The following is a 19,174-nucleotide window of genomic DNA, read 5'->3' as shown; positions in this document are numbered from 1 at the left end:
AACACCCTTTTCATATATTGCTTTAATACATGTAGCTCATACAATGTCATTTACTAAAAATGAAGCAGATTCTAGATTTTTTTCTTTATGATTTAAGACTCAAATAGTATCAACTTGAATGCAAATATTTGGTCAAGTCTGTGTCAGCCGATTCACGCCGTATCTTAAATCTCAAGTATCTCTTTATCAATCCATAATCAATATTTTTAGCATACTTTGTTCCTAACCTAATGCTCTTTTGATTTGTAGTTTCAATTTTAAATTCTTGATTAAAAAGAAATTCAAGTAAGGACATTCTTAATTTTCTTTTATCATCAGTTGGTTGTGAGAGGGTTAGCGCTATAAAAACAGGTTTAATCCACCGTTTTCTACAATTGAAAATGCCTGTACAAAGTCAGGAATATGACAGTTCTTGTCCAATCGTTTTGATATGTTTTGTTAATTGATTTTGCCAGTGGTTATTGACTTTTGGAATTTATTTTCCTCTAAGTTCAGTATTTTTGTGATTTTAATTTTTGATAGGTTCAAAGTGATAGAAATAAAGCATCTGTTCAATTGATTAATCTTTTATTAAATATATATATTGATAAAAAGGAATATTATAATAAAACCGTTAGTATGGGAAGCATAATATACAAATAGTCATAATATAAAACACAACTTAAAACTTTAAATGATGAATACTATATGCTTATTCTTACATGTATGTTTAATTAAAGCAATCGGTACTTATTGGTACATGCAACAGTAATAAATTATTTTAGTTTTAAAAAAGGAAATCAGTGCCAATATTTGCAAAAAAACGTTACAAAGTTTTCAAACTTGTGTCTTATTCAGTTTTATATTGAACAATGAACTATGTGTTGACTAACTACAACAGAAAGTGGGGAAACGCACTCCACATGGATATTTTGTAAATTAAAAATAAAGAATTGTATGTAGTACTGTCATAGGTTGATCATGCAAATTCGTAAACATTAAATTCTAACCAGTTGAGAGAAACGTTATTTTAAATATAATGTGCAAATAATAAAATTTCTAATAATTCAGTACTTTAAATATAGATTTACATTTCTTGAAGCTTTTAATAGTATTTGTTAATGTTTAAACCAAATAAAAGCAAAAAAAATAATCTTACGACTGTTCTAAAAGGCTCTGTTTCCTTGGCCGGATTTGGCTCTACTTTTTGTTCCTTTTAAGATAATACTTTAGATCTTCATCTTTTTGATACGCGTTTGATTTTCAAATATTTGATCTCGAGCAACACTGAAGAGACACTTTTTGTCAAAATGCGCATATGGTGCAGAAACATATGTAACATTAATATATATGTTATTACTATACAATATGTAAAAAAAATCACTTAAATGTAAAGAGATATCATAAGTTTCATTGAGTACGTATCATAGTTTCAGAAATATTTTCAGACGAATGTTTATCGTCAAATTGACAAAACAAGATTTTGTGTGCCATACAATAATTTTCCCAAATACAAAAGGGCATCAGCATACCAATGTATACCTTCTGATATAAAGCCTGTTGAGTTTAGACCAATCATAGGATAAATAAGATGCTTGTTCAGCGAATAAAATGATCTTGCTGGTAAAAATGCAAAATGAGCTAAATCATCACTGTAGATATTTGCATAACACGAAGCGAGAACTCCATCCACAATAATTTTGCCATCTTCTGTTAAAGGTGCAAAAACACCATTCCTAGTTACATGGTCGACCCTCACTACTTTTGAAAACTTTAGTGATGCATCTTTGGATGAGGAAATACCCAAAATATATTGACCAACTCTGATTGACTCTGCTAAGGTTGGTCTCAAAGTTATATATGAAGGTGAATCAGCGATATAAATCAAATGTTTCTTGCTGATGTATAGCTTGTGTCTGCTCTCTGTTTCAACAATAAGGAACACTGATTGTGAATGAACATCTCGGTGAAGGAACATTATCACCTCGCTAAAATGTAATTCATTATTTTTGTTCATAGACAATACTTTTTCTCCTATCGTCAAATTGTTCAATGTTATGTATCCTCTACTTTCTGTGAACACGGTTGACGTCGCACTAAAACATGACGCACCGCCGTCATCGTCGCCACCATCGTCCTCTCTAATTTTACCTACAAAATCAAAATGAATGCGTGTTAAGTTGGATCAGACCGAAAAACAGAAGATTTCTCCCTCAAACTACATGTACACCGATTATATCTTTGATTGTTCTGGTGGTTTTTACTTAATTGAATACCATGACATCTTACCACAAAAAAAGGTTAAATGGGTAAAGTTTGTTAAATAAGGTTTTTATTTATTCAGTTTATTTTTTACGAACTAGAAGATGGTAGTACAACTGGGGATACGTTGAAGCAAAGAGTTTTTTTTAAATTTTACTGGTAGTCTGTCGATTAGGCACGCGTGGCGTGAAGTCGATCGTATACGTACAATGTAACGTATTGAAACCAATCCCCTGAGTTTGGATATTTTATGAAAAGACGTTTTCTGTGGAAAAATGATTGTTTCAAAGACAAATTGAGGAAGTACAAAACACTGCATTATACGTCATGTCACAAATATTTGTTTTTTAATCATCCTGATGAAGAAACTGATCTTTTTTTTCAGATACGTTTTCAAATATTCGCTTACAAATCTTTTTGATACGTTAGTTTCAGCTGTCATTATAAGAAATCATAAAGATTCAAAGAACATCAAAAATAAAAGAGTTCAAATACAATTGTTAGCATGATTTATTCACTCTTGTTAGGCAATTTGTAATATTTGCTGTGACACCTCCCTTTTAATGTAGAAGTTCGTAGCAATCAAAATAAATATTACTATACAAGAAGTCACAATCAGTTGGACCAATGAATAAAGATAATGTCTTTTAATATTCCATCATTTAGATTACTCAATTTAGACAAACAAATGAGTTCACTTATATACGGTTTGTCAACACTTTGTTTATTGTTGAAGGTTGTATGGTGACCTATAGTCTTTAAAAAAAAGAGGGACGAAAGATACTAGAGGAACAGTCAACTTCATAAATCGAAAATAAACTGATAATGCCATGGCTAAAAATGAAAACGACAAACAGACAAACAATAGTTCACATGACACAACCTAGAAAACTAAATAATAAGAAACACGAACCTTACCAAAAACTAGGAGAGATATCAGTTGCTCCCGAAGGGTAAGCAGATCTTACTCCACACGTGGCACCCGTCGTGTTGCTTATTTTTTTTTAAATCCAGTATAGTCGTTAAATTCTGTGTTATTGTTGTCTCTTGTGGAGAATTTCTCATTAGCAATCATACCACATCTTCTCTTTATGTATATATATATATATATATATATGAATAATACAAGCAAACTTACCATCATTTAGAAAACTACCACACTTTGGGAACTTGTCCGGCACCGGTGGTTGATTATTTGGTGACTCCCTAATTATCATGCCCATACCATTGGTGTTATGTAGGTCAATATGGCAGTGAAAGAACCAAACACCAGGGTTGTCTGCCTTGAATCGTATGATAACATATCCACCAGAGGGTATAATAATCGTGTCTTTTTGAGGAGGATTGTTCCAGTTTAAATCGGGATGTCTTCCTTCTGTCCAATTTTCATTTCTCCATTTTGCGTCAGAGCAAAAGTTTTTACTATCAGGACAAATAATGTCGATGTTGTCCTGGGTACCATTTTGCATAAGTTGGCCGTCATTGTCATAAGTAGCGAACACCATTTTCATGACGTAAAACGAATGTCCATGCAAATGAACTGGATGTGACCAACCGGCACCTCCACCTATATTTGTCATAACAAACTGATAAACTAGATCTTTGTTTTCGATGTCAATGGTTACGGCATATGTGCACTCACATATCGTAGATGCGTTACATGCGTTACAATCGTAGTCAACCAGTTCCGGTTGCGCATATGCAGCTACTGTGGGTGGTAAAAACTGGTGTCCGTTTACCGATCCAGGGGTGTAGCCGTTCTCCCCTGGAAACGCAAAATTGAAAAACAGTTCGACAACTTTATCTGACTTGACCTCATCCGTGTTTGAATTTGGATCTATTGAACTTACGTCATTAAAAGTGACACACTTTATTTGTTGTGTGCTTGAAAACTGTGTAAACGGACAATTAAAAACTCGACATGTAGTACCAGAGCTATCACATGTATGCCGGACGGCCTTTGGTGGGTTAAGATTAATTTCTGCATTTTGATAATGAATTATAGCTTCGGCTGCATGGTATTCGTTTTCTGAATATACCTCTAACGTCTCGGCAACCAGTAAATATGTACCAGGAGGCTCATCGGCATTTAACAAAAAATCAATTCTTTCACCTGGGTGAATAATAAATGATTCTACCTCCGTTTTACCTATTTCAAATCCGTCAGAAGCCACAATATAAATTGGTCTATGTCTCTCAACAAAAACGCGAAATGGATATAAGGTGGCGGCACTTATTACTCTAAATCGATAGTCCTTATTTTGCTCCACTTCAAAGCGTGTCAATGGAACTTCGTTGTGTTCTGTTGACGAACGATAAAAGCGTCCTCTTCCATTAATCAGACCGGAATGACATTTAAAACGACTATATCGTGCGCCAGACGGATCTTTAGTTTCATTAACATATTTACCTGAGCTGTCGAAAACACCCCAAATCATTTTTTGGTACAATGCATCTTCATCGTCGTCATGATTCCAATCTTGTATAATAGCTACAAAAAACTCGTCTTTTTCTTGTTGCGACGATATTTTTTGTCCCGGTGTTGGTATTATTACCAGGGGACCATATAATCCCATCGTCCTCTGGTCCCCTATATGAGCATGATAAAAACTAGTTCCAAACGGCTTCGCGTTGAATTTATATGTATAGTTTTGGCCCGGTAAAATAGGACACTGTGTTACAAATGCAACACCATCTGACCAAGGGGTCTTCTTTTGATGCAGCCCATGCCAATGAATTGTCGTGCTATCTGTATGCATCAGATTTCGAACATGAACTATCACTTCTTGGCCTTCTCTAGCTGTTATGGTAGGTCCTGGGAATTTTCCATTGACGACAATAACAATTCGTGACTTGTATCCATCTGCGAGTATGAACGTATCTTCAAGCGATCGTTCAAACGGCTCTCCATTTTTAACTCTTACAGCTTTTCCTTTATCTGGTCTTAGTAAGACTGCCGGTTGACCTTCTCCTCTATACCTCATTGTTAAAGCATGATCTATTGTTAAGAAACATTCACATGTTGAATCACCGAGTTGACACGTGTTACTTTTGCATGCCTCTCCTGTCCTTAGAAAACGGTCAAACCATTCTTTATCTGTCGTTTGTAATTTTGCTTGTTGTATGGTCAGCAGGACAACGATTGCAAAATATCTAAAAAAAAATATATATAATTAAAAAAATGTAAGTGTACTACTCCGACATAGACACATGTGTGCTATCATAGATAGAGATGTCAAGAATAAAATACAATTGATGCGCAAGAAGTAAGTTTGAGAGAAGATGGCGAAAATTTGATATGATTTCAATAGTAATTATACAGAAACATCTGTATATTTTGTTATGAAAAATGCATGTCAGACATTTTTTTTTTATCTTACTCACTGATCTGAATTCTTCTTTTTTTGTAATTGCATTGGGTGCCAAATTGTTGATCGATGCATATTTTGCCCTTCATTACTATGGAAAGCCAACGAGGTCAAAATTCTTAATTCGTAACTTGTCAATTCGTAACTTGTAACTGTGTAATTTCTAAATTGTTAATTCGTAAATTGTTAATTTGTAACTGGTTACTGTTAAATTCATAATGCTTGATTCGTAAATTGTCAATTTGTAACTTGCACTTTGTAGTTTCAACATTCTTAATCGGTAAATTGTCAGTTTGTTACTTGTAACTGTGCAATTTCATAATGCTTCATTCGTTAATTGTCAATTTGTAACTAGTTTTCTGTATCAACATTCCTCATTTGTTAATTGTCAATTTGTAACTTGTAGATTTCAAAATTCTTTATTGGTAAATTGTCTTTTTGTATATATTAAATGATGTTTTGTAACTTGTAACATGTCACTTGTCGATTCGTGAATTGTCGATGTGTGAAATGTCGAAGTGTTAAATGTCCTCGTTGTATTATGCTAACGATCATTATGACGACAGATGGCGCTCGGGTTTTTCGTCGGTGTATATTCCTCCTGTAAATCGGAGAACCTCCATGTGGAATATATACCTAAGTAATTTTAATCCATTAATTACAGAAAATGCGTCTAAAAAAATCCAAAAAAAAATTGCATGTTTACAGGCTCCCAGTTTTATTTTGTTTACTGACGTGGACTATTGTTCGAGAACGGAAACTATATTAACAAAACAACCATCCCGACTATAGTTCAGTCCCTCAACGTAATTGATTTCTTCTTATTACGGGGTTAATGAAATAGTCGTTGGTCTGTGGAATATTACGACTGGATTATTCAAGTATATACAATAAGGAGATGTGTTAATAAACCGTATGATTGCCAATGATACAACTATCCACCAACGCGAAGTACAAATAAAGTCGATATAAGCAACTATAGGCAACCTACTGCCTTCATCAATGACAAAACCTAATACAATATAGTCGGATTTATAAAGCTATATCATTACTGGGAAACCCAGGTACAAAAATGTACTAGTAATAAACGATTTCTATTAATCATACAATGCTATATCGGACCATTTTATTCTGACAGGAAAGGAATGACATATATATTCTATTCTGCTGTTGTCGGTTCTATTGTCGGGTTGTTGTCTTTTTGACACATTCCCCATTTCCATTCTCAATTTTATGTATTATTACATATGCCTTCTGAATTTTTCTTTTCAAGAAGCTTAAAAATTGCCGCTATACCAGATTTCGTAATAAAAATGTACAACCAAAATGACCAAAATATTCACGATTCCCTCGATCTCAACAGCTGCTTAATGCCCCGTACTTCCGATATTAACCCCACCTAATGCCACACCTCCTTATAGCCCGACAACTTTACTAAATCTAACATGTTGTCAATCGTTAATTAACTTAAATGATTCACGATGTTTATCAATAAAGCTAAAAAATTTTGCATGTCAAATAGAAAATAAAATATCATTTGCAATGAATTCGTAACAATATAATCCTAATATCCTATTGACAAACCAGGTTGTATTCCGCCTGCCTTTTTTATTCGAGCAGTCAGCCAGGATCCCAGGCTATCATTTAACTCTAAAAATGATCAAATACATATTCCTTTGGCCAAACCCCAAAAAATGTGCAAATATTTTCGTGGAGTAATAAAACTAAAGAACCTTAGTGACTGCGCTCACATGCCCCACGTCCCCACATTGTCACTGGAAAAATAAACTGATTACTTTAAGAAAAAAAAGTTGTATAAGAAAAAAAAAATGAATCATAATTTCCTGTCAATATCATGATACATCTACATAGTATGTCCTTATTATCTACAAGTTTATGAAATTCTGTGGTGTGGTTTCAGAGGAGTTGCGACGATAAACTGTTGCAGAGGTATATCGAAGCACATAAGTTCAAAGGGGCGTAACTTCTCGAAAACAAAATTGAATTGTAATTTCTTGTTGATATGCAAATCTACTTAGTATGTCCTTATTATCATAAAATTCTGTTGTGTGGTTTGAGAGGAGTTGCGATGACAAGAAACATGACCCGGCGACGGACTGACGTACGGCCAGTACGGCAGACAGACAGACGGACGGACGGGTCAAAACATTACACCCTCCGAAATTTCGTTGCGTGGGGTATAATTAGTGTAGGCATTTAAGAGATAATTGCATCTTTCATGCAAATGGTGATATGTCAAGATCTTTTCTCTGAAAAGTCAGAGGGAGAGGGCGTCAATTTTTTTAAAAGTGGGAGTACATGTATTAGGAAAAGTGGGGGGGGGGGGGGGGGGAGATTTCAAATAGACACTGGCCTTTGTTAGTCTTGTATGATTTTTATTTTAAATTTTGTTTCTTGTGTATAATTCGGAGTTCAGTATGACGTCTGGTATTACAGAACTAGTAAACATATCTGTTTAGGAGCCAGCGGAATGACTCCTCTGAGTGCGGGAGTTCCTCGTTGCATTGAAGACCCATTGGTGGCCTTCGTTTGTTGTCTGCTCTATGGTCGGCTTGTTGTCTCTTTGACACATTCCCCAGCTCCATTCTCAAATTTATGTAGGTGACGCGTGTAGTAGAAAATAAACAGTTTCATAGTTATACAATTATGGTCATTAAACATATATATATAGAGGGGACACCTCCTAGTATATTTCGATCTAGTTCCATGATCATTTTATCTATATCTGTAGGAGAACGTTGTGGATATAAATACCGGCTTTAAAACAACGGTAGAGAGAGCGCCATCGATGTATTGACGATTCACGAGAATAATTTCTGAACGGCTGTCAATGCTCGTTTTACGCAGTACGCTTCCTTAATGTAGTTATATTTGAATACTGCTTTAGGAAAAAAAGAGTTCGAATATTGTTGTATTTTACTCGTTGAGATCTCAAGACACTTCGTGTAGTTTTTATCTGCATGTTTGTTTACAACATTTCTTGACTGATAATTGTTAAACCGGGCCCTTGGCAGCAATTTAGTGTTCTTATTGGACGAGCTTTTTTTTTAAATTGTCTGGTTCTATATCTCTGCGACCACCTCGTACAGAAATATTAGCTTCTGACGTGTAGTTTCAGTTTGGTGAGCGTGTTCGAGACGCCACCAACTTTTCTGGATTTGTATTCTCCTGTTATTACGGAAGCGTATTAGGGACATAGAAAAAATAAAATTGGTAGTGAACATTTTTTTTTCATAGTTGAAATTTTGACTTTTCAAATCTCGAAATTTTGACTTTAACTTGAAATTTTGACTTTTCAAATCCCGAAATTTTGACTTAAACTTGAAATTTTGACTTTCTAAAATCTTGAAATTTCGACTTTTAAAAAAGTCGAAATTTTGCCATTTTTCAAACTCGAAATTTCAACTTATAAAAAGTCAACATTTCCACTAAAATCGAAATTTTGACTTTTTTAAAACTCGAAATGTCGACCTATCTTTAAACTCGAAATTTCGACTTATCTAAAACTCGAAATTTCAACTTATTTAAAACTAAAAATTTCGACTTATTTTAAACTCGAAATTTCAACTTATTTTAAACACAAAATTTCGACTTTTTTTAAAACTCGAAATTTCGACTTATTTTAAACTCGAAATTTCAACTTATTTTAATAAACACAAAATTTCGACTTTTTTTTTTAAATCGAAATTTCGACTTTGATCTCAAAATTTCGACTTGAAATCTCGAATTTTTTTACTTTTTCTAAGTACTCTTAAAACTTTGATGTTAGTATTCAAACAGTTATTACAATTTTAGAAGGAGTAGACATGGACGCAAATTATTAAAGCGTCATTTACTTATTTTGGCAATTTATATTCAGAAACTGGTTTTGTTCTTAAGATATGGATTAGCATTTAATATTAAAGAAACCATTCGTAAAGAACATGCATGTTGACAAAATTCCCCCCCCCCCCCCCGCATATTCCATGTTTTAGTTTCCACGACACTGTCATAGGATCGTCAGACCTGAGGACATTTAGCATCACAGTTGCAAAGGCCTGTTTGGTATACCAATAGCAAGTCACTGACTTTGCCTTGTTTAAACAATGGTAAATCAAGTAGCCCAAAATGCCATGCATATTCAGAACGACCAATGAGCTGCCCCAGTTTTCTAGTTTTGGAAGTTTGCATTCTTATAACACAACTATTAACCCTTGTCTTTATATATTAGACTGTTGAATAAAAGTATGTCGTAATATAGGTGTGTCGGAATAGCGGGGTTACTTGATCTGAAGTCCAGACTTGAAATATGTATTTGAACGTGAAACATATTTTATTTATTCTTTGGCAAGAACTATATTTTCTATCTAAAATAACCTCTTTAAAATGTTTTAGTTTATTAAAATATGCTTATGAATCTTTTGTAGATAGTTGTCTCATTGGCAATCATACCACATCTTCTTTTTTATATTATGAAGTTTATGATGTAAATGACTCTCCGCCTCGTTGATATAAATGACTGTGAATGTGGTAATCGCAAACGTATAAATACTGAGGAAAAGCCGAAATTTTAAGTTTTAAAAAAGTCGAAATTTTGAGTTTAAAACCAGTCGAAATTTTGAGTTTAAAAGAAGTCGAAATTTCGAGTTTAGAAAAGGTCGAAATTTTGAGTTTAAAAGAAGTCGAAATTTTGAGTTTAAGAGAAGTCGAAATTTCGAGTTTAGAAAAGGTCGAAATTTCGAGTTTAGAAAAAGTCGAAATTTCGAGTTTAAAAAAAAAATCGAAATTTTGAGTTTAAAAGAAATCGAAATTTTGAGTTTAAAAGAAGTCAAAATTTCGAGTTTAGAAAAAGTCGAAATTTCAGTTTTAAAAAAGGTAGAAATTTCAAGATTTTAGAAAGTCAAAATTTCAAGATAAGAAAAGTTAAAATTTCGAGTTAAAGTCGAAATTTTGAGATTTGAAATGTCAAAATATCGACTTTGAAAAAAAAGTTCACTGCCAATTTTATTTTTTCTATGTCCCTAATACGCTTCCGTAATACGATGTTATAAATCTTACAGGTTGTGGGTATATTCTTTCAAGCTTATTGATGTTTGAAGATGTGAACTGGTCCCATACTATTGACCAAATTATATCCCATTATTGACCTGAACATTTGAATATATGCGGTTTTCTCGCATTCAAGTTGACAATATGATTTTATTCCAAATTTTAGGGCCTCGATTAGTTTTCTGGTTCCTTTAGATTTTTTTACAAAATAGTGCTTATTCAACACAGTTTTGATATATAGTATACATTAACTATTAAAGTGACTCATTTAAAATAGTTTTTCATTCAGTTTGTTTTGCAAAGTACTTATATGATATCATTAAATTTTTTTTATAGATATAGGTAGATGTGGTATGAGCGCCATCCAAATAATAATTAATAAAAGTAACTCATTATAGGTCAAGATACGGCCTTCAACACGGAGTCTTGTCTCACACCAAGCAGCAGGCTATAAAGGGCCCCAAAATTACTAGTGTAAAACCATTCAAACGGGAAAACCAACAGTATAATACATGTATATACAAAAAAACAAACCAAGAAACGAGAAACACGTATAAATTACATAAACAAACGACAAATACTGTACATCAGATTCCTGATTTATGTTCATTACTCAGGAGCCAAATAAATAAAGACTGTTCGTCCATTTGTTTCTTGTATTAAAACATATCATTAGATAATTACATTTTTTTCTGAAATTTTAATATTGAGATTATAATATTAATGAATGATGGTTGTCAAACCATTTCTGCCATTATACATTGAGTCAAAAATTTGCGGGCCCATGACAATATTAGTATTTTCCCAGCACCGTCTTATATTTCATGTTTTTAGTCTTGTTTTGACCCGGTTAATAATTAATTAGAAATGTCTTGCCAAGTGACTGTAATATATTTGCGAAGTTGATAAGGAAGCCTGTTCCAGCGACACATCTATATATACCTTCATAATTTAGTAAGTGACATACCCCATTGCAGTTTTGTGACCAGTACAATAGACAATAGACAATATTTTATTCGCACAAACACCTTTACATTAAATGGTTATGGCATACAAAATTAAGACAATAAACTTACAATAGTTAAATTGATTACAATTATATTAGAGTGACAGTGGTATTCACAGCAAAGAAGAAAAAAGGCTATAAATATCAACAGTTAACACATTTTTAATGTTCATGAACAATTGAAAAAAGAACAAAAACAAAAATTAGGTTGGCAACAAACATGTTTATACGAGGTAACCATGGTTACATCAATATAAAACCGAGTCCCTGTTATACATGCCATATAGAGCAAACAACGAATTTATCCATTTGTTATCTTTTATATGTATGCGCTGTACATAATTGATTTAAACTCCTTTGGTATATATTCCATATGACGGTGCTCCTACTTACAAAAGGCTTATACCCTGAAGAAGAACCCGAGCGCCATCTGTCGTCATAATGATCGTTAGTATAATACAACGAGGAAATTTAACACTTCGACATTATAAAGTATAAACAACACTTTTTCAGATATTTTTGTTTTAGAAAATGGTACCCCCCAGGGAAGTTGTATAAGTCCAACACTTTTTAATATTATGGTTAATGACATGTCAGACTGTTTAAAAAATTGTGAAATGTCACAATTTGCAGATGATGGGGCAATTTGGAAATCTGGACCATCATTAAAATTTTTACAGAAAAAAATTCAAGAAGACTTGAATAGTATAAGCAAATGGTGCTCAAATTGGGGTTTTTTACTTTCACCTTCAAAAACAGTCACAGTTATTTTTTCTAGGAAATCAAATTGTAATAATATTATATTAAAAATAGGAAATCACATTTTAGAAGTTGTTAAAGAAGTTAAATTTCTTGGAATTATTTTTGATAGATATCTTACTTGGAATAGTCATGTTCAGTATATTAATACAAGATGTACAAAAATTTTAAACTGTATGAAACTTTTAACGGGAACGAAATGGGGAGCAACAAGTTATACTCTAAGAAAAATTTATATTGCTTTAATAAGATCAAAAATTGACTATGGTTGTGAGGTTTACAATACAGCCTCTGCATCTATTAAGAAAATTTTAGATAAGGTACAAACACAATCTTTACGTCTATGTACAGGTTCCATGAAGTCAGCATCATTAAAAGCACTTCAGGTGGAAATGGGAGACCCTCCTTACGAAATCAGAAGAAAAGCGTTAATAACAAAATCATATTTAAATATTTCTACTTTCGAAAACAACCATCCAGCCAAAAAATCAATTCAAGATACTGCTACTTTTGAATTTTATAATAAAACTGTTAAACGTAAACCATTTACATTAATTGCAAAAGATACTCTAAAAGGAAATAATTTTTCAGAAAATAATGTAGTTATATATAGAGAAAGTCCAATCCCCCCATGGCATTTTACAGTACCTATAGTAAACATGTATTTAAAAGATTATATTTCTAAAAAGGATTTACCACATTTAATTAAAAGTGAAGCCAATATTATGATAGATACTCAATATAAACACCATTTAAAAGTGTTCACTGACGGGTCAAAAGATCCAAATAGCAATGCTGGTTGTGCCTTTGTCATTCCAGAGTTAAAAATCAATAAGGGATTTAAGTTGAACAATCACCTTTCTATTTTTATGTGTGAATTGACAGCAATTTATTTATGTATATCATGGTTACAAGACTTTTTACCTTTTAACGTTGTGATTTTTGTAGACTCTCTATCAGCGCTTCAAGCACTGAAAATACCTTTAAACAAGATAAGAAATCAATTCTTACTTGACATTCATTTTTTACTAAGATCATTGTATCATTCAGGTACAAATATAATTTTTGAATGGATACCGAGTCATGTAGGAATACAAGGCAATGAGTTGGCTGATTTTCATGCTAAACAGGCATTAAGTTTTCAAAATATTTATATCTTTGTACCGTTGTTTAAAGATGATTTTAAAACATTGTGTAAAAATTTAATGAAAAAAATGTGGCAAGAAGAATGGGATAAAGAGAAAGATAGAGCATTGTATCAAATAAGTCCAAAAATTAATTTTGACATAAAAATACCAAAAATGTCCAGATACAAAGAAAGACTGATTTTTAAATTAAGAACTGGTTATATACCATTGAACAAACATCTTTATAAAATAGGCATATCTGACACTAAATTGTGTGAGGAGTGTCGTGTTGAAGAAACAGTAGAACATTTCTTATTACACTGCAAATTATATAACGCAGAACGATCTATTTTATTTGACAGTTTAAGAAAGTTACAAATACAGAACTTTCAATTAAAAAATATCCTAACAGGATATAATTTTTTACCAATTGATACATACGTAAAGAGCACGAATAGAATGATACTCTAAAAGTATTACTTTTATAATACTTGTACAGGAAATGGATTTTATCTTTTACATAAAATAATTGGGGTCTACCTATATTAGGAAGAACTCATTGAGATCTGTCCCCACAAAAAAAAAAAAAAAAAAAAAAAAAAAAAACAACAAAGAAAATTTGTTAATGGATAAAATGTTTGTTAAACTTATTTTAGATTTTAAAATTAAAATGCTGCATAACAAATGAAAATAATACTGCTGGTTGCACATGTATCTTTCATTATACATTATACTGCAAAGTTGCACACACTATGCCTCATTGGCCACAGGACGCCAATCTCTGGGTCCAAACAGTATGGTAGTAGTAGTTCCCGTAGTCACGGTGTCAACAGTGGGTTACAGTTCAAAATTTAATTACCAGATTGATTATTCGGTGGTCTCATGGTCAGTGAGGGCAGTCGGGGTCAATACACAGACCACGACAATCCTCACTGAACAAGGGGACCATGACTCAAACTGGTCTCTTTAATTGGTATCTAGGGGATTTAACATTTTTTTTTTTTTTAATTCTTTTATTAATCCCAATGTAGGTGACATAAGTATGCGACAGTCTTTTTTTACCTGGCGCATACATATATTTGGCAATTTTTCATTAAATAATTGACACCGGGCTATCGGGAAGCATTATCTAATCTCTATCATCAGCGATGGACATTAAGATTCATTTTATACACTCATGTATATTAATTAGCTACTACTACCATACAAATCAAAGCAATCTGTGTAATTAGCCATGCAACGAAACAAAAGTTTGAACGACAAAATAAATATTTTAAAAATCTACAGAATTTTACAAAGGTAAAACCACAATACATTCAAGCCTTGGAAAAAAAAAAAAAAAGAACAAAAAAGAAAAAACTCACAACTTAGGAACTCACGTGTAGTGAACAAAACACAAAACACTAAGTTTTTTTTATTCTTCAAAAACAGTAACGATAAGTGAAATTAGGGCGCAAGTTCCATAGCAGGAAAGTCGCCTCCCAAAACATCAATAATAATAATACACTTCGACATTTCACACATCGACAATTCACGAATCGACAAGTCACAGGTTACAAGTTACAAATTACATGAATATACAAAGAGACAATTTACCAATAAAGAATTATGAAATCTACAGGTTTCAAATTGACAATTAACGAATGAAGCATTATGGAATTGCACAGTTACAAGTAACAAATTACCGATTAAGAATGTTGAAACTACTAAGGTGCAAGTTACAATTTGACAATTTTCGAATTAAGCATTATGAATTTTACAGTAACAAGTTACAAATTAACAATTCATGAATTAACAATTTAGAAATTACACAGTTACAAGTTACGAATTGACAAGTTACGAATTAAGAATTTTGACCCCGTTGGCTTTTCATACATTACAACATGTAAGTATAAGCATAAAAGATTTATTTAAAGTCGGTTATACATATAACAATACAACATAAGCTCTGTAGAGCTTTTTTCCGACATGTTATATTGTTAAGTTATATTGACGCTTTTTGATTACAAAACGATATATTCGATTATCGTAATGGCATTATAATGCTACAACTTTAAAAAAAACGTGTATTCAAAATGTTTCATTTGTTTATATATGTATATGAATTGGCGGCATGGTCACAGGAATAGTTTCACAAACCAAGCAAGCATGATTTGAAACATAACTGTTAAATGGACAAAGCAAATGAAGAAACAATTCATATCGGTCAAACAAATGAATCTTTCATTAAGCCCATTGTAAAGAAACCAATTCATGTTCACTAATTGATATCTAGTCGCCTTTTATATATTAAAACACAGAACGAGAACATTGAACCCAATCATTTTTAATTAATACAAAGCTAATGCGAAGTTTATAAATAAGGCGTATCAAGGTTCAACAGTATGTGGAATGTCGTTTAAACTTTAAATTAAAACAAATCTTCATTTTATCTCTTTGTTAAACAATTCCTACCAGAAAACTTACGCCCTGATGTATGTCAAAAACAAAACGATATATAGCAAAAAATGGTATGGGTTCGCTCTCCGTATATTAAAAGTGAATTTGCGTTCGGTGTACTTTAGCTAGAATTTATTATAAGCACGGAAAGTTTAACACAATTATTTCTAGTCTTGATTGAAATTAATGTAATATTTATAAATACAAAACGAATTCCAAAAAAGGTATAATAGTTCGTCGTGTGCATATAAAGTTATGTGACATTTTTCTTTTCTTTCAGATGATATATATACACTTTTAGAAAATTAGTTATTTGGTATATATATACAACACTTAATGGCTGTGTTTTTCAGTATAATGGATACTTTTGTTTGCTAACACAAAATATTTATAATGTTCTAGTCTGTGTTGCTACAGTTGGTACCTCAGGGACAACAAACTTGCTATTACCCTCACACCCAGGCAATAGGTGTAAACTATTTCATATAAGCAACACAAACTAGAACATTATAAATATTTTGTGTTAGCAAACAAAAGTATCCATGATACATAAATTAAAAATATTAAATATCACTCTTTGGTCTTTCAATATTATAGTTTAAAATATTTAAAACATTCTACTTTCCAAGCTTCTGTTCAATCACCATTCACTTACATGCAAGATCGATACATTGATTAAACAAATTAATTGATTGTACAATTGAAATTGAGAATAGAAATTAACAACAAAAGTGAAAATGTTTGTGCACACATTGTCACAATAGACCACTTTCGAGTTCATCCGTCACCGGAAAAAAACTCGTCAATTATACGCGCCTTTATCACCGTCATATGTGCGTTTAGGGGCGTCGTCACTTCCTTCCAATGTTGAGCGAGTGGTTGGAAAACTATAATTGTATATTGTACGAATTATTCGGCAAATTGAATTCTGAAAATTGACAATTAACACTGTTGTCATTAGGGAATTGTCAGTAAATACCTACAGAGCAACCATTACTTCTAGTTTATCCTGCACAAAGACGATCACTAAGACGCTTGATGAACGTAAATAGTGCAGGGATACAGGCGACCCCCTCTATCTGGTAAATGACGTCATAAAGGCGTGCATAATTGACGAGTTTTTGCCGGTGACGGATGAACTCGAAAGTGGTATATTGAAACACAGGCCACTGATAATGATTTTTCTGGGTTTATGTGTACATTTATATGAAGGTAGATAAAAGACATTTGTATAAAAGATTCGATTGCACTTAATAGCAAGAAAACAAAGAAAACTAGTCTTTTAATTGGTAATGTTATGATTAAAAGCGATATGTTTATCAATATTCTCTATCATTTTACAAAGATATTTAATGATGCTAATAAAAACTACAAAACAAATTACAAATAATAAATCTCCTCAAACAATTGCAATGCGAATAATTGGAAGTGTCCACTCAAAAACATGGGGAAACTAACTTTAGAGATCATAGAAGATGGCTTTGGTGGAAGCTACACTACGCTCTCCTCTCCTCTTCGTTTTCTGAAAATTTTGCATCTTGTGGTGGACAATTGCACTGAACACAAAGTTTAAGAAACCTGCTTTTAAGACTAACTAAATTGATGTTAAAATAAACATTTTCTTTTTCGTACTTATAATTATTGCTACTTACGTGCATTTAAAAGACATGACCTGTCCTTGCTCATTCATCAATGTTTTGCATTTAAATGTTTAAAATATTTCAAAACCATAACTTTAGACATATGAAATTTGATCAATATAACAAGGTCAAATATGCATAAGTCACGTGACAACGATTAATGAATTGAAATCTTTAGGTTTGGGTTTTTAAAGTTTAATTTTCCAAAAACATGGCTCTGTTGATTTTGAAGTATTATATAATCAATATATTATGTAGTTTACTAAACAAATACATGTTCATGAATCTTAATTATTTTTTTTCTTTATTTGGCCTTTAAAACTTTTATTTATTTGCGAGTCACTGTTAAATCTTTCGTACTTAACGAAACACACATCTGACATACTAAATTTTAATCCTGGTATACATTATGAATTTCATAAATTACTTTGTATTACAATGCCACAATGGTTTGGGTAATTACTCATATGGTACGAGTTGAAAAAGTCACCTATCTCGGAAATAACATATTTCTTTATTTATTTAAAATGTGCAGTTTACTATCCATATCCGTATACTGAAAAATACGGATATGAATAGTAAACTGCACATTGCAAGATAACAAAGAAATAGTGATGGCAATAAAATAATGCAAATAGACAGGAAATATTTTTTTCTACCTTTTCGTCCACAATGGTACATATTCAAACGCAGACGTGAGTATCTGTCTGTGGTTCACCCATAGTACATAAATAAGGCTAGGAGTATCAATCTGTTCGTCTCCCATTCTCCATATTTAAACTAGCTTAAGGACTAGGTGTATATGTCTGTTGTTCACCATTAGTCAAAATATAAGACTAGGAATGTCTGTCTGTGTGTCCCCTATAGTCCAACGTTAAACTAGGGGTAGGAGTATATATGTGTGTTGTTAATTCATAGTCCGTATTTAAGGCTATGAGTATCTACCTTTTCGTCCCCCATAGTCCCTATTTAAGGCTATAAGTATCTGCCTTTTCGTCCCCCCATAGTCCATGTTAAAGGCTATGAGTATCTGCCTTTTCATCCCCCATAGTCCATATTTAAACGCAGACTTAAGTATCTGCCTTTTCGTCCCCCATAGTCCATATTTAAACGCAGACTTAAGTATCTGCCTTTTCATCCCCCATAGTCCATATTTAAACGCAGACTTATAAGTATCTGCCTGTTCACTCATAGTCCATATTTAAACGCAGACTTAAGTATCTGCCTGTTGTTCACTCATAGTCCATATTTAAACGCAGACTTAAGTATCTGCCTTTTCGTCCCCCATAGTCCATATTTAAACGCAGACTTAAGTATCTGCCTGTTGTTCACTCATAGTCCATATTTAAACGCAGACTTAAGTATCTGCCTGTTGTTCACTCATAGTCCATATTTAAACGCAGACTTAAGTATCTGCCTGTTGTTCACTCATAGTCCATATTTAAACGCAGACTTAAGTATCTGCCTGTTGTTCACTCATAGTCCATATTTAAACGCAGACTTAAGTATCTGCATGTTGTTCACTCATAGTCCATATTTAAACGC

At 32.5% G+C, this 19,174-nt stretch overlaps 1 protein-coding gene across 2 annotated transcripts; it reads right to left on the bottom strand.

The window, feature by feature from the left end:
* Nucleotides 1-706: 706 nt before the first annotated feature.
* Nucleotides 707-17,777, bottom strand: LOC134694824 (uncharacterized). Of its 2 annotated transcripts, none has more exons than XM_063555887.1 (3): nucleotides 17,642-17,777; nucleotides 3,380-5,394; nucleotides 707-2,130 (listed from the first exon to the last, which is right to left on the bottom strand). In XM_063555887.1, the coding sequence occupies exons 1-3, from the start codon at nucleotides 17,677-17,679 to the stop codon at nucleotides 1,442-1,444; spliced, it is 2,742 nt and encodes a 913-aa protein (XP_063411957.1). In that variant the 5' UTR covers nucleotides 17,680-17,777; the 3' UTR covers nucleotides 707-1,441. The 2 variants fall into 2 exon arrangements, with proteins under 2 accessions (XP_063411957.1, XP_063411956.1); XM_063555886.1 differs by lacking the exon at nucleotides 17,642-17,777 and adding an exon at nucleotides 5,626-5,697.
* Between the last annotated feature and the right edge of the window lie 1,397 nt (nucleotides 17,778-19,174).

The sequence above is a fragment of the Mytilus trossulus genome, chromosome 13 (genome assembly GCF_036588685.1).
Source record: "Mytilus trossulus isolate FHL-02 chromosome 13, PNRI_Mtr1.1.1.hap1, whole genome shotgun sequence".
Taxonomy (NCBI): domain Eukaryota; kingdom Metazoa; phylum Mollusca; class Bivalvia; order Mytilida; family Mytilidae; genus Mytilus; species Mytilus trossulus.
The sequence above is the reverse complement of the archived record's forward strand: the minus strand, read 5'-3'. Positions and strand labels throughout refer to the sequence as shown.

Excerpts from the sequence above, each read along its gene's own strand:
- LOC134694824 (XM_063555886.1), bottom strand. The coding sequence starts at position 5,684 with ATGCATCGATCAACAATTTGGCACCCAATGCAATTACAAAAAAAGAAG. Across the intron at positions 5,395-5,625 it reads AAAAAGAAGAATTCAGATCA|ATATTTTGCAATCGTTGTCC; the intron begins GTGAGTAAGATA and ends ATTTTTTTTTAG. Across the intron at positions 2,131-3,379 it reads TGGTAGTTTTCTAAATGATG|GTAAAATTAGAGAGGACGAT; the intron begins GTAAGTTTGCTT and ends TTGATTTTGTAG.